The sequence below is a fragment of the Hemitrygon akajei genome, chromosome 27, assembly GCF_048418815.1.
Source record: "Hemitrygon akajei chromosome 27, sHemAka1.3, whole genome shotgun sequence".
NCBI lineage: Eukaryota > Metazoa > Chordata > Chondrichthyes > Myliobatiformes > Dasyatidae > Hemitrygon > Hemitrygon akajei.
Window position 1 is genome coordinate 19,141,908 of NC_133150.1, and position 14,509 is coordinate 19,156,416.

General features: G+C 40.7%; 1 protein-coding gene across 3 annotated transcripts in view; it reads right to left on the reverse strand.

Annotated features, from left to right (window-relative positions):
* itpr3 (inositol 1,4,5-trisphosphate receptor, type 3) overlaps positions 1-14,509 on the reverse strand; it is a 310,863-nt gene that overhangs the window by 159,263 nt on the left and 137,091 nt on the right. For all 3 annotated transcript variants that reach the window (XM_073030432.1, XM_073030433.1, XM_073030431.1), the window contains exons 5-9: positions 13,154-13,312; positions 12,149-12,247; positions 11,581-11,664; positions 8,111-8,257; positions 5,641-5,736 (exon numbers count right to left, since the gene is read on the reverse strand). In XM_073030432.1, coding sequence (XP_072886533.1) covers positions 5,641-5,736; positions 8,111-8,257; positions 11,581-11,664; positions 12,149-12,247; positions 13,154-13,312 — 585 coding nt within the window. The remainder of the gene's footprint in view (positions 1-5,640; positions 5,737-8,110; positions 8,258-11,580; positions 11,665-12,148; positions 12,248-13,153; positions 13,313-14,509) is intronic.

Genomic DNA, 14,509 nt, shown 5'->3' on the forward strand with positions numbered 1-14,509 from the left:
GCAGATGCTCCAACAAGCAGACTGTTTCTCCAGTCTGGAGAAGGAGCTGATTAAATTTCTCCAACCTGAAAAGCTAACTATATTTCTATTTCCACAAAAAAATTGTCCCCCCCCCCCAACCTTGTGTTTTTTTTTTCATTTCCGGTTCACACAACTGAAGCTATATCTGTTTCCCTTCTCGCAAATACTGCCTGACCTGCACGTTGTTTTTGGAAGAGGTTTTGAAATGCTCCAGTAAAATACATAACGCCATATAATGAAGTTGAAAGCTTGTTTGCCAACAGTGCAGCAGTAATTCCCAGACCAAGCAGAACCTTTGCAATAGTATGATATACTCTTAGGAAATTAAATAAAAGTGCTTATTTATCCTTGGAGATTTCTCCCCATTTAAAAAAAACCTCTTTTAATAAAAAGTGAAAATTCCAAGTGTTTTGTCTATCCACATATAGCCAAAGTAGTTATTCAATTTAATGGTACAGAAAGCAAAGGCAATATCATACTTTACTCTCTGAATGCTGTGTAGATACCCACAGAGCAGTACCAGAAGTGAAATTTATATGCAGAGAGTTTATGTCAATTAAATCACAACACCATTTTATAAAGGTACATAAATGCAGCCTCTACTCCTTTTATTTGTTGATCAAAATACCATGTTTTGCGGTGGATAACTTAAAAAATAGATCAAAATAGAAGATAAACATGTAACACATACTTCACTCAGATGCAAGGTATGTTGCATAATTGTTCCAACCATTGTCTGGGAAATACTCAGCAGGTCGGGCAGCACCCTTGGAGGAGGGCAGTCAATGTTTCAGGGCAAGATCCTTCAACAGGGATGGTTGACTTTCCATTCCCCCCCCCCCCCCCCAAAGATGCTGCCTAACTGGCTGAGTTTCTCCAGCATTTTATTTGTTACTCAAAATTTACAGAATCTGCAGAATCTTGTGGGTCACTGTTTGGAAAATTTTGCCCTGTCAGTAAAACTCCATTAGGTGTCCTTCAGCAAATGATACACAGCATTACGCTAACATTAAACCTGGATTGCAAGGCTATGGCTGGCTAAGAAATCTCTAACAGCATTTGCTGGAGAAGAAACCTCATCTGCTTGTAAGACAGCTGCAGGAACTAAGACAGGATTTTTCTTCCCATAAACTCGCAGTGACTGATACACCGTCTCTCCTCCCTCATTTCCGCTCAACAATTCTTCCCACTGCACGTGCAAATGGGCACTCTATCAGACTGAATATCTAATATCTCCAATGATCAATATAAGAAGCTGTGAAAAAGCCTTTGGACGCACATCATATTGCAGCCAAGGCAAAACAAGAAATGTTTCATTCTGCCCTGCTACCAGGGGTGCCAGGACCATGTATGAAGGGTTGACAGATGATCACACAAGGTAGTACAGTACTATGACAGGCCAAATTTGTGAGGGACACCCTTATGTGTACACAAGAGATGAGAGGATTCAAAATGGAGAGGCCTGAGGTGTTTGGTGCTCATCCACATTACAAGCTAGGTGATTATTGCTGTATCTTTGATGCAGATTGTCTCTGAAGCAAAAACAGCCATCTAGATTGTAATGCTTTGATCATTAGAACCCTAAGAGAAACTTCTACATCTCTGTCATAATTTACCTAATACCAATAAAGGCCGCTACGTACAGCTCTACCATACAAGGCATCATTAGCAGCAGTTACTGTCTTCATACTTAAAGGCATGAATTCCATTAGGTTCTCTACTGGTGGGAAAAGGATTGGTCCTGCTGAAGGGTTTCGGCCCAAAACGTCGACACAGATGCTGCCTGGCCTGCAGTGTTCCTGCAGCATTTTGTCTGTGTTGCAGAGGATGGGTGGATGTGGCTTTTAATCAAGACAGAACACGGTGAATAATTCAGTTCTGATGAATGGACTCTAACATGAAATATTAATGTTTCTCTTTCCATAAATAATACCTGTCAAGCTGAGTATTTTTTATCCAACATTTACTGTTTTCATTTAATACTTCCAGCAGCTGAAGTCTTTCACGATTTAAATTTTTGTTAATCAGTCTGGATTTAACATGCATTGACGGTGCTGCAAAAATAATTAGATGCGAACAGTAGACCTTGGAAATGAATAAAGGGGACCGTGAATGGAAGGGAAATTTATGGAGCAAAATTAATTTACCAATCTACACACCTTTGGGATGGGGGAGGTACCTGGAGTACCCAGAAGAAATGCACTCAGTCACGGGGAGACCACGCACCTCCACACAGGCAAGGTCTAAGGTCAGGCTTGAATCTTGGCACTATGACACGTTGGCAGTGCACTCTGTTCTGAGTGTTTAGCAAAGGTCATAGGGTTATAGCCAAAAAGTCTAGTTTACACAAGGACGAGCTCCTGCAGTGTCTTACACATGAAAATCTTCAGCTGCATGATTAACAGCGGTCAAATGTCAGCTGTACACCATGAACTATACGATCTAATTTCCCAACTGGTGTGATTTCACTTGGGAATGATCCCCAGCATATGCTAATGCAGACAAAAATGTTTTATGCATGATTTTTGCATGGAAAATGTGTGCAAATGAAACCAATTTCTAAGCTGTCATGTTTATTCACCTCTAGCTTTAAAGTGCAGTCATGAACTCATCAGAAAAGGCATAATGTTCCAGTATAAAACTATTCACTCTCACTTAAGGCCTCTATAAGTTCCTCAACTCAACTGTAACATTCTCTTGCCTTTTATTCTTACAGACTGGAAGCCATGTTTGCTTAAGAGTGATTAAATCGTGAAGTTGTATCTTCCTCTATCTGTCATTCTGATATTTTACAGAATCTTACCATAGACACAGAGCTCTCAAAAACATAACTCATATTCTAACAGCATTACACATAACACACTCAGTCCATTGATACATGTAATAAGTGTTCATCAAAATTATTTTCAGAAAATGAAAGTCAGTCTCTGACCTTGAGCAGAATTTACCTTCTCAGTTTCTTTCTCCATTATCAACTGGCACTTGAACTTTGAATAATGTTTGATTTCTTGCTTTTCCTCATCAACTGTTCCTCCGATTACATGATTTGATTCTAGCTGGAACTTCCTATTGTGGCATTTTACAAATTTGCAAGTATATTCCATACTCAGGCTCAGTGTATGTCAGAATCAATATTGTGCATTTCTTGCAGTTGGCCACGAAGTGCAAGCTTATTTTATGTGTTTTTTATCATGAAGTTGAATCATGTAATATAAAAAAAAGATGTGCCAAACTTCTGATCATTTCTCCCGCCTCCTCGTCATCTCTTTCTTCCCATTCCAGCTCCCCTCTTACCCCTTCTCTTCTCACTTGCAGTCCAGTTATTGAGAACAAGTTTAGGTTTATTATTGCAGATATTGAGAATGCCCGATGTGTGATTGAACAAAGATAAAAAGATTTCCAAGTTATTGATTGTCATAGGCATGGCTACCCTGTGTGGGGATTCAAACAACCTTTATTGAATCAGTGTTCACAGTGGAATACATTCTTCTCCTGTATTGGATCTTCCACTCAGATTATTCCAATAAGTCATTCACAATACTTAGAATAAGTGAAAAGCAGTGGAAGAAATCGCTAGTCCAATATTTGTATGGCAACATGAAACAGAATTCTTTTCAGTCTTCCAATTATAACTAACATTGAGCCCATTTTGTTTTGCGCTCTTGTATCAATAACTTTGTTATTTATACCAAGGTGGGTAAGATTCAATTTGATATACGATACTAGTTTGTAAAAAAAAAAGCCACGTGCTCACAGTTTCTCAGAAAGATCCAGGAATTGAGATTTTCGCCTCTTGACGTATTAGAAAATATGTTGAACAGTACAGCCCTTCAGCCCACAATGTTGTGCCCATCTACATAAATCTACTCAACAGACAATCCAACCCTTCCCTCATACAAACCCCATAACCCCAAGAGATGCTGGAAATCCAGAGTAACACAGACAAGGTGCTGGAAGAAATCAGCAGGTCAGGAAGCATCTATGGAGAGGAATAAAAGCCAATGTTTTGTGTTGAGACCCTTAATCAAGACTGGAAGGGAAAGGGAAAGAAGCCAGATGTAAGAAGGTAGGGGAGGGAAAGGAGGACAAGCTGGAAGGTGATAGGTGAAACCAGGTGAGGGGGAAGGGGTGAAGTAAGAAGCTAGGAGGTGATAGATGGAAAATGTAAAGGGCTGGAGAAGAAGGAGTCTGATAGGAGACAAGATTGGACCATGGAAAAAAGGTAAGGAAGAAAGGCAAAAGAGGGAGGTGATGGGCAAGTGAGAAAAGAAGGGGTAAGAGGGGAGCCAGAATGGGGAATGGAAAAAAAACAGATGACGAGGAGGCAGGAGAAATTATCAGAAGTTTGAGAAATTGATGTTCATGCAGTCAGGTTTGGATGCTACCCAGATGGAATATGAGGTGTCGCTCCTCCAGTCCGAGAGTTTCCTCATTGTGACACTAGGGGAGGGCCTGGGCCAACGTGTCAAAATGGGATGGGCAGTAGAATTAAAATAATAGGCCTCCAGAAAATCCTGCTTGCTGCAGATGGAAGGAATGTGCTCGACAGTGCAATCCCCCAATCTGCATCGGCTCTTACCTAAGTAAAGGAGCCTGCACCAGGAGCACATTATATAATCCCAAAAGATTCATAGGTGAAGCACTGCCTCACCTGGAAGGACTATTTGGGGCCCTGTTTGGTGGTGAAGGAGGTGGTGATTGGGCAGGAGTGGGTCTCGGCTCGTTATTCTTCTCCACAGATGCTGTTTGGCCTGCAGACTGCCTCGGGCATTTTGTGTGCATAACCCATTAACCCTCCATTTTGCATATATCCGTGTACCTACTTAAGGCTCTTTTAAATATTCGTATTGCATCACCCTCTACCACCATCCCAGCACTACATTCCATACACCCACCATTCTCCGTGTAAAAAAAAACTTATCTTTCCTTCACCTTACATGGATGTCCTCTGGTACTGACCATTGGCATCCTGGGAAAAAGGTGCTGGCTGTCTGCTCTGTCTATGCCTCTCATAGTCTTAAACGGCTCCAAAAATTCATCATTCATCTTCTGTCACTCCAAGGAACAAAGCCCTAACTCTCTCAACATATCCTCCAAGAGGACCACAATCTTGTCGTGGTTTAGAGGCTTGCATGCCTCAATGGCAGGAGAGCCATGTTGGCTGGAGTCAGGGCTTTGTGCTTTGACACTTGGTAGGGTCCACCTATGCCAAACAGATCAACAGTGGTCCACCGGTCCTCCAGGTTCGGGGGTTCAGCTCAGGGCTAACAAATCTGACCGGCAAAACATAACTGTTACAGAAACAGCAGTGAAGAATCATTCTTCATCTGAGTCTGATGGTATTCCTGAGTCTCCAACCAGGACTTGCATGACTGACAGTAGTGAAAATCAAGAGGAAGCTACTGACGCAATGAAGGAAGCCCGGAACATCGCCAGAGATGGAGGACCTTCATTCCTGCCCTAAATGCCAGTAAGCCAGTCTGTCATTCAACCTACCCGGCCAAGACATTTTTCTAATCCAGACAGAAGTCCTGGAAAATCTCCTCTGCACCCTCACTCAATGCATTCCATCCTTCCCTTAATGAGACAACCAGAACGGAAAAGAGTATTGCATCATACCTCAGCAGCCAAGTAGTGGCCTGTAGCTAAATGCTTGAACCTGTAGAGGCTGTTCCAGTGGCCAGCGCCACTTCTGCAAGGGTCATGGTGGACAACCTGCAAGAAGAATGGGCTCGGTTATTGTTCAGAACAATGGATGCCTTAGCTCAGTGACTGCACATCATTTGCAGAAGGAAGCAAGCAACATCACAAAGTCACATGACAAGACGGTGCAACAATTATCTCCAAATAAGATTAAAGTTGTTTAAATATATTATGTATGACATGCATAAGAAGGAAAAGAAAGTGGCAATAACTTGTCCTGACTGATAACTAAGAAGTGCTCCACAGGTAAATCATAGATACACGCTGTAGGTCTCAAATTCAATACAATTGTGAAAAAGTTTGGTAACCTTGAATTACTAAATGCTGTCATACACTCACTTGAATTTACTAGTGCATCTAGTAATAAGATGATATTAAGCATTTTACTTATTTTTTAAGTGAGCAGTCATCCATTTCTTCAACAGACTATTTATCTCAAACATGTCTGCATTTGGCTTGTGGCCTGTGTCACAGAGCAGCTGAGCTCCTGAGGGGCACAGGGGAATATAATCGATGAAATTGCTCTTCAAGGAGCCAGCATGGACTCAATGGGCTGAACAGCCTCCTTCTGTGCTATCCTCCATTTTGACAAGACAGGCAGAAGGAATTTCTTCTCCACCAGTTGTTGTCAATACCCAAAGCTCTCTCTCATAATGTTCCCTGAGGAAGCAATTCTTCAGGCTGGAGTATATCATAGCAGTAATTTCCTTTGGGATCAATAAAATATCTATCTATCTATCCACCTAGTGCAGGATTTCTGTTTATTTTTCACATATATCTCATGAGACTGAAAATGAGATTCAGCTAGTTAGGACTTGCTCCAGTTCAAATAGATACTTTTCTCTAAGAAACTGTGCTGGGATAAATACTGTTTGATTCACATTTATTTCTGTTGTGCTCAGCTTTCTGGATTCATCTTCGCATCTGAATGAATATGCCACGGTCGTCACTGGCTTCATCAAGGCCTGTGCCGATGAGCATGTGCATTCCAGAACATACCAGACATACTCAAACCAGAAGCTGTGGATGAACCAGGAGATTCACAGACTGCTGAGGGCTACATCTGTGGCATTTAAGACTGGTGATCCAGCTCCATCATGGTCACTAGCCTCCTCACTATTGAGAATATCCTCAAAACGTGATGCCTAAAGAGGGCAGCATCTATCATTAAGGACCCTTCTTCTTCGTCTTCAATTGTCCATCGGAATCTATTGACGACATCCACTCTTTTAACAGTGAGATCTTTGATGACTATACAGTCCTGTCCTGGACCCACAAGCTCTATTGCAGGTGGGACATGTATATGTGGTAGTGGTGGTAGTGATGGCAACCATTGCTACATTTCTCCTGGCTCTCTTCTGCTCTCTTCTGGTTATTCTTTCCATCTCCAGAATATGAACCCCATCCCTACACAGCTATCGCCAATTGTTACGGTCAGCAGCAACATCCTCCGGGTCCTCAGGTCTGATCCGGCACTTCCTTAAAGCATTCTTCATCTAATCCTTACAGCGCTTCTTCGGCCCTCCAGCTGAGCGTCGACCATGATGTACCTGGCCGTATAACACTCTGCGGGGTAGCCGACATGGGGGCATCCTTATCACGTGCCCCAGCTACTGCAGCTGACACTGGGTGATCATGGCCTCAATACTTCTGCAGTTGGTCTTTACGAGTATTTCAGTGTGAGGCACCTGCTCACGCCAGGTAATTCCCAGGATGCGCTGGAGGCAGCTTATGTGGAAGCGCCCCAAGGGTTTGTAGGTTACCCAAGCTTCACAGCTATAAAGGAGCGTGGTGACACAGACCGCTTGGTGTACGGCAACCTTTGTGGAGGGACCCACAACATCCAAGAAATGTCCTTTTCTTATTACTACCATCAATAAGAAGGGCCAGCAGCCTGAAGACACACGCTCAATGTTTTAGGAATGGCTTCTTCCTCTCCACCATCAATTTTCTGAACAGTCCATGAACTCATGAACATTACCTCACTATCTTGCTCTCTTTTTCACTGTTTATTTATCTTTTATATATTCTTATTGTAATTTATCATAATTGTGATGTATTGCACTGAATTGCTGCCACAAAATAAAATTCATATTCATACATTTCATGACATATGTCAACGTCAATGGACCTGGCTCTGATTCTGAGTCTACTGAATCTTGGTGATTCTTTACACTATTTTATTTGTGTTAAATAAATCTAATTATAAATGTATAATTTTGTGATGATCTATTGGAGCAAATGACATTTATATGACATTGTGCAATATAAATAAGAACATTTTCCATATAATCAAAATTACCTCGTGATGATCTATTGGAGCAAATGACATTTATATGACATTGTGCAATATAAATAAGAACATTTTCCATATAATCAAAATTACCTCAACTTCCCAGAGAGCATTTGAGCTGGTTGCCGAGGTGGCAGATTGGCGTAGTGTTGTACGCAGAAAGACATGCAGCTTGGATTTGTATTCATCACATGTGAGGAATTTCTCTTGTTCAGCATGAAACAACCTTACTACGTCACCCTGAAAGGGATAAGAATAAACTAGTCACATTTAAGAAAGCTCTGCATTCATCCAGTAGATTTTCATCTGAGGAACCTTTTTCTTTCTGCCTGATTCTTCTAAAAGAATAGCAAAGTCTGAATGGCATACATTGTCTGAATGAGAACATCTTCCAACAACTTCCAGCAAGTTGTTGGAAGCTGTTCAACAATACAGCCTGCCGACTCTCTTATGTGGAATCTCCAAAACAATGTCCCACTCTTGGTTTCACCTTGGCTTTCACAGACTGGGTACATCTGGATATCAACTGGTCCTCAGACTGGGCACAGTTAGCAATGCCATCACTGGGAGAAGCACCTTTTGTCTATTTGACAACAATTTTCTAAGTTTTAAAGGTATTTTATTCTCTCTCCTAACTCATCTACCCTTATATTTCTCCTTCTGTATCCTGTTCAGCGGTGAAGTTAAGAAATCAATTTCACCCTCTTCTAAGTTTTTGTACAGATCCCATTTAATGTTAAATTTCAAAATTAAGGGACAACACTGATTATTCTCAGCACTCTACCCTGTTCCTCTCACTACTACGTTGTCATCTCCCGCAGTCAATGACATAATGTGCAAAAATGTTTTATAACCTAAACGTTCATAAATGATAGACCAAACCTCAAGATGTCCCATGCAGGAATATTTCAATACCCTACTGCAATGGGTTACATATCCATTTCAAAGTATGAAAACAAGGGTCAGCATACACGATACAAGTTAAATTAAAAAAAACAAAGGTCACAGATTTATGTTGCTAAAAGTCAAAATATGTAGAAGAGGAAAAGATTATGGGGGTTTGTGCCCTCCTGCATCTGGGAAAGTATGAAATTACTATGAGTCTTGGTTACATCCCACAGTAGGTGCAGGAAGTGGAAACTTTTCAGTTATGTGGGACAAGGAAACAAAAGCAACTCAAATAATCAAAACTATTTTCAGTTATGCTGAATTGCTGCTGTTTATATATGTATAAATACATACTATAAAAAAATTAACTTGTAAGTTGTTAGAAAATAACTTTCAGGCAGGATTGTCAACTGTGAAATCCATCTAAGCAAATAATATTTACAAATATACAACCTATCTTTTGTCACTGACCCCCTCAAACTTATAGTAATAAGTACTCGTTTTATTTGCTACCTATTTAGCTGACAACATTCCTGCAAATGGCTTGGAGACAAGAACATTAACTGGGTGTAAATATAATCAGCTCTGTTGTCAGTCTTATGCCTTGTTAATACTTGTGTTCAGGCCACCATTGAAATCAGTGGAAACATTTTTCAAGACCCGTGGGTGCAAAGTTAGTTTTAGCATTGAGAAAAGGGCACAGCAGCAGCTCCAGAGCTCATTTTATAAGCTTGCTTAAGCATGTCAATGCTTGCAAAGTCTAACTGGTTTTACAGGTTCACCCATGGTCTAACCATGAGCTTAAAGGAATGCTGGCAGCCTCTTGATCAAATAACCTACAAGGGCAAAGAGACTGCATTTCCTGGAATGGAGGTTAACAATATAAAGGTTCAGAAACCTGAACCTACTTAACCTTCAATGAGTTCCAATTGAATGAGTTCCAGTTTAATTCCAATCCAACAAACCCACTAGAAGCAAGTTCCGAGATACATTCTTATGCCAATGGGCTGATTCTTGGCTTCAGAAAGGGTGACAAATGACAATTGGAGATATTGGCTGGTAGCAACAAATAACTGCCTTACCAGCAGCGCTTGTGGACCAGAAGGTGGTGGTATTGTAGGTGCACAGTATAGGGAATATCATTTCCCACTGCCGTAGTCATGGAAGCTGGGGAGCATTGGGGAGTAAAGAGGAACAGGAATTAGAGTCCTGTGTCTTAGGTTGGGCAATGGCTGGGAAGATTCGGTTCCAGGAGATCTAATGGCTATCAGACATGTGGAGGAATGGAGAATGAGAACAAACACCAGAGAATAGAGGCCCATTCTCCTTATATTTTCCTGATATAACAATCCCTAAAGCATGAAACTCAATCCAATGGACAGAGCACACAATTACAATGTCAACGTATGATTCTGAAGAAGTTTAAAAGAGTGCAAGAGAGGGAGCTCAAACAGGCAAAGTTCAGGGAAACTATGCAAACACATATTTTCTGGCACAAAAGGAGACGATTTGCCCCATTGCATCTCTTCCAGGTCTTTCCAAGATAAATCCAACCTTTGCCACTCTTTTTTCTACATTGATCTTCACACTCCATTTTAAATAAGCCATATAACCATATAACAATTACAGCACGGAAACAGGCCATCTCGGCCCTTCTAGTCCATGCTGAACGCTTACTCCCACCTAGTCCCACGGACCTGCACTCTGCCCATAAGCCTCCATTCTTTTCATGTCCATATACCTATCCATTTTATTTTTAAATGACAATATCGAACCTGCCTCTACCACTTCTACTGGAAGCTTGTTCCACACCGCTACCACTCTCTGAGTAAAGAATTTCCCCCTCGTGTTACCCCTAAACTTTTGCCCCTTAACTCTCAACTCATATCCTCTTGTTTGAATCTCCCCTACTCTCAATGGAAAAAGCCTATCCACATCAACTCTATCTATCCCTCTCATAATTTTAAATACCTCTATCAAGTCCCCCCTCAACCTTCTACGCTCCAAAGAATAAAGACCTAACGTGTTCAACCTTTCTCTGTAACTTAGGTGCTGAAACCCAGGTAACATTCTAGTAAATCTCCTCTATACTCTCTCTATTTTGTTGACATCTTTCCTATAATTCGGTTACCAGAACTGTACACAATACTCCAAATTTGGCCTCACCAATGCCTTGTACAATTTTAACATTACATCCCAACTCCTATACTCAATGCTCTGATTTATAAAGGCCAGCATACCAAAAGCTTTCTTCACCACCCTATTCACAAGATTCTACCTTCAGGGAACTATGCACTATTATTCCTAGATCACTCTGTTCTACTGCATTCCTCGGTGCCCTTACCATGCATTTACCATACATGCATTTACCATGTATGTCCTATTTTGATTAGTCCTACCACAATGTAGCACCTCACACTTATCAGCATTAAACTCCATCTGCCATCTTTCAGCCCACTCTTCTAACTGGCCGAAATCTCTCTGCAAGCTTTGAAAACCTACTGCATTATCCACAACAAATAAACTTCAGAATAGCCCTGTAAAGTTGACGGGCATAAAATAAGTTTTAAGCATGTTGTGTCCAACTTAAGTTTTAGTGCTCTGAATTTCTACCTTAATGGCCTGCACATTATCAATATTTTCTATCAGCAATACAATAAACTAGTATTTCATACCCCTTTCAAAGCATCTTCCATGTAGTCATTGTACTTCATGAAGAGATTTATCTTCCAGCTGGTGTTACAGTTTACAGAGTTTACCTAGAATTGGAAGGTTAAAAATGGAATAATATTGAAGAGAAAACAAATACCTTCTGTAGACAACCTATCAACTATCTGCTGTAACAAATAACTTTCTTTTAGTATTTCTAAAATGATTATAAATGTATTCTTTGTTGCATTGTTAATAGAGGTGAATACAATTTATCCTTACATATTTCATATCTGTGCAAGTATTTCCTGAGGTGGAGAGGACGGTCAAATAGATTTGTTTCTATGGCCATAGAACCCTTCAACTGAACAAAATACAGTTCAGCAACTACAAAATGGAACTCCTACACAAACTAGGTGCGCTAAACTTATTTGGATCTTTATAAATACCATTCTTTGTCCTCTTTATCTTTTAATTCTCTTTCAGCATAAATTACATTCTCTATTTCTGTCTTTTGGTTCTTTTCACAGTCTTGTTGAATTAGTTCTTTACTCCCTGTTTTGATGCAACCTTCTTCTTCTGTTGGGCTCTTACCTCCTGGCAGCCTGCGTTGTCCAGAAGTTCATAATTGCTTGCATGCAATGGCTGTCCAGCATTGACTGGATTCAACACTACTTTGTCTCCAACCACCACCTGAAATGTAGAGTTAACATATTATACATATTATTAAAAGAGTACCTTAAAATTTAAACGTAACTTTTAACTTTGAAACATCATTTGTCATGACAATATTTGCATTTCTAATATATCCTGATTTGATCGCCCACCCCCAGCAAATTATTAAAGGAAAGCATTTAATTTCAGACATGCAGATGAGATCCTGAAAACACTGTATCCTGTTCAGATTTCAAAGACTTGCTAATTCTAAGAAAGCAGGGAGCTGCCTGCTTTTTGTCTTCCTGTTGAACACAAAGAACTCACCTTGCTCACAAAAGTAACAAGGAAGAAACTGCTACTACGCCAGAGTTTGGGAGATTTGTCTCTCTTCCTTTGGTCTCCTTTCCTTCCTTGAATTCCCTTCCCTTTTTTTCACCATTTGCACATTTCCAATAGAGAAGTTTCCCATTTCCTATCATGATGGAAGCTTTGGCAGATCAAGAGGGGGAATTCTGTGAAGGAGCTAACAGCAGTTTTGAAAATACTTTCAGGTAAGGTCATCTAGAAGAGTAACCAGGAATAGATTATAGGTGGTTAAAAGTTTAATGGACTAGGGAGATGATTTTAGGGATACATTGAACTTGGGAAGATCGTGGCGATAGCTCGGAGAATAAAAAACGTGGAAAGAAGAAAGTAGGGCATGTGACAGGGAGAAGCTCATCATTAGGAGTGAAGGAGGTGTGAACTGAGAAAGCAGGTGATTTCAGTACTTAATGCCTCCCTCATTCATCATTATTAGTGAAGATGGAGTACACTGGAAAGAGGTGTGGTGAAGAAAAGAACTTTTTTTGTCTAACAGGATCCTGGCTGTTTTGCAAAATGTAAGTACTCAACACGTATATTTTTGCTGTCAGAATTTAACCCTGTAGTGGTAATCCTTACATTGTCTCCATTGCTTCGTAGCTTCCAAAATGGCTGAATGAATAACCAAGAACCTTCGTTCCCTGTGGCATCCAGGGTGACTCGCATGGCGTTCTTCTCCAGCAGGGCTGGTAGTCTTTTGTTCACTGTCAAGTACTTGTTGCTTTTCATATGCAGCAGCTGAAAAGGAAAACAGATAGAGTTATGGAGTTATCACAGAAACAGGCCCTTCAGCTCAACTCATCTAAAGTCAACAATGAAATTCATTTGGCAAATGAAGCAAAAATGATCTTTTTAAAGAATGTCACAGTAATTGGTAACATAGATAGATAGATAGATAGATAGATAGATACTTTATTCATCCCCATGGGGAAATTCAACTTTTTTTTCTTTCCAATGTCCCATACAAAACTAATTACATACAATACTTAACTCAGTAAAAAATATGATATGCATCTAAATCACTATCTCAAAAAGCATTAATAATAGCTTTTAAAAAGTTCTTAAGTCCTGGCGGTTGAATTGTAAAGCCTAATGGCATTGGGGAGTATTGACCTCTTCATCCTGTCTGAGGAGCATTGCATCGATAGTAACCTGTCGCTGAAACTGCTTCTCTGTCTCTGGATGGTGCTATGTAGAGGATGTTCAGAGTTTTCCATAATTGACCGTAGCCTACTCAGCGCCCTTCGCTCAGCTACCGATGTTAAACTCTCCAGTACTTTGCCCACGACAGAGCCCGCCTTCCTTACCAGCTTATTAAGACGTGAGGCGTCCTTCTTCTTAATGCTTCCTCCCCAACACGCCACCACAAAGAAGAGGGCGCTCTCCACAACTGACCTATAGAACATCTTCAGCATCTCACTACAGACATTGAATGACGCCAACCTTCTAAGGAAGTACAGTCGACTCTGTGCCTTCCTGCACAAGGCATCTGTGTTGGCAGTCCAGTCTAGCTTCTCGTCTAACTGTACTCCCAGATACTTGTAGGTCTTAACCTGCTCCACACATTCTCCATTAATGATCACTGGCTCCATATGAGGCCTAGATCTCCTAAAGTCCACCACCATCTCCTTGGTCTTGGTGATATTGAGACGCAGGTAGTTTGAGTTGCACCATATCACAAAGTCCTGTATCAGTTTCCTATACTCCTCCTCCTGTCCATTCCTGACACACCCCACTATGGCCGTGTCATCAGCGAACTTCTGCACATGGCAGGACTCCTTTTTGTGGCATTACCACAAAATACAACATTGTTTCTTTATAATCCCCTTTCCATACCAGCTAGCCTGTCCCATCAATTAAAATGACCTTTCTTGATTATTTATGTGAACCAAAAAATGATTAAGCTTTCAAAATGTGTTGCTCAGCTCCTTATTC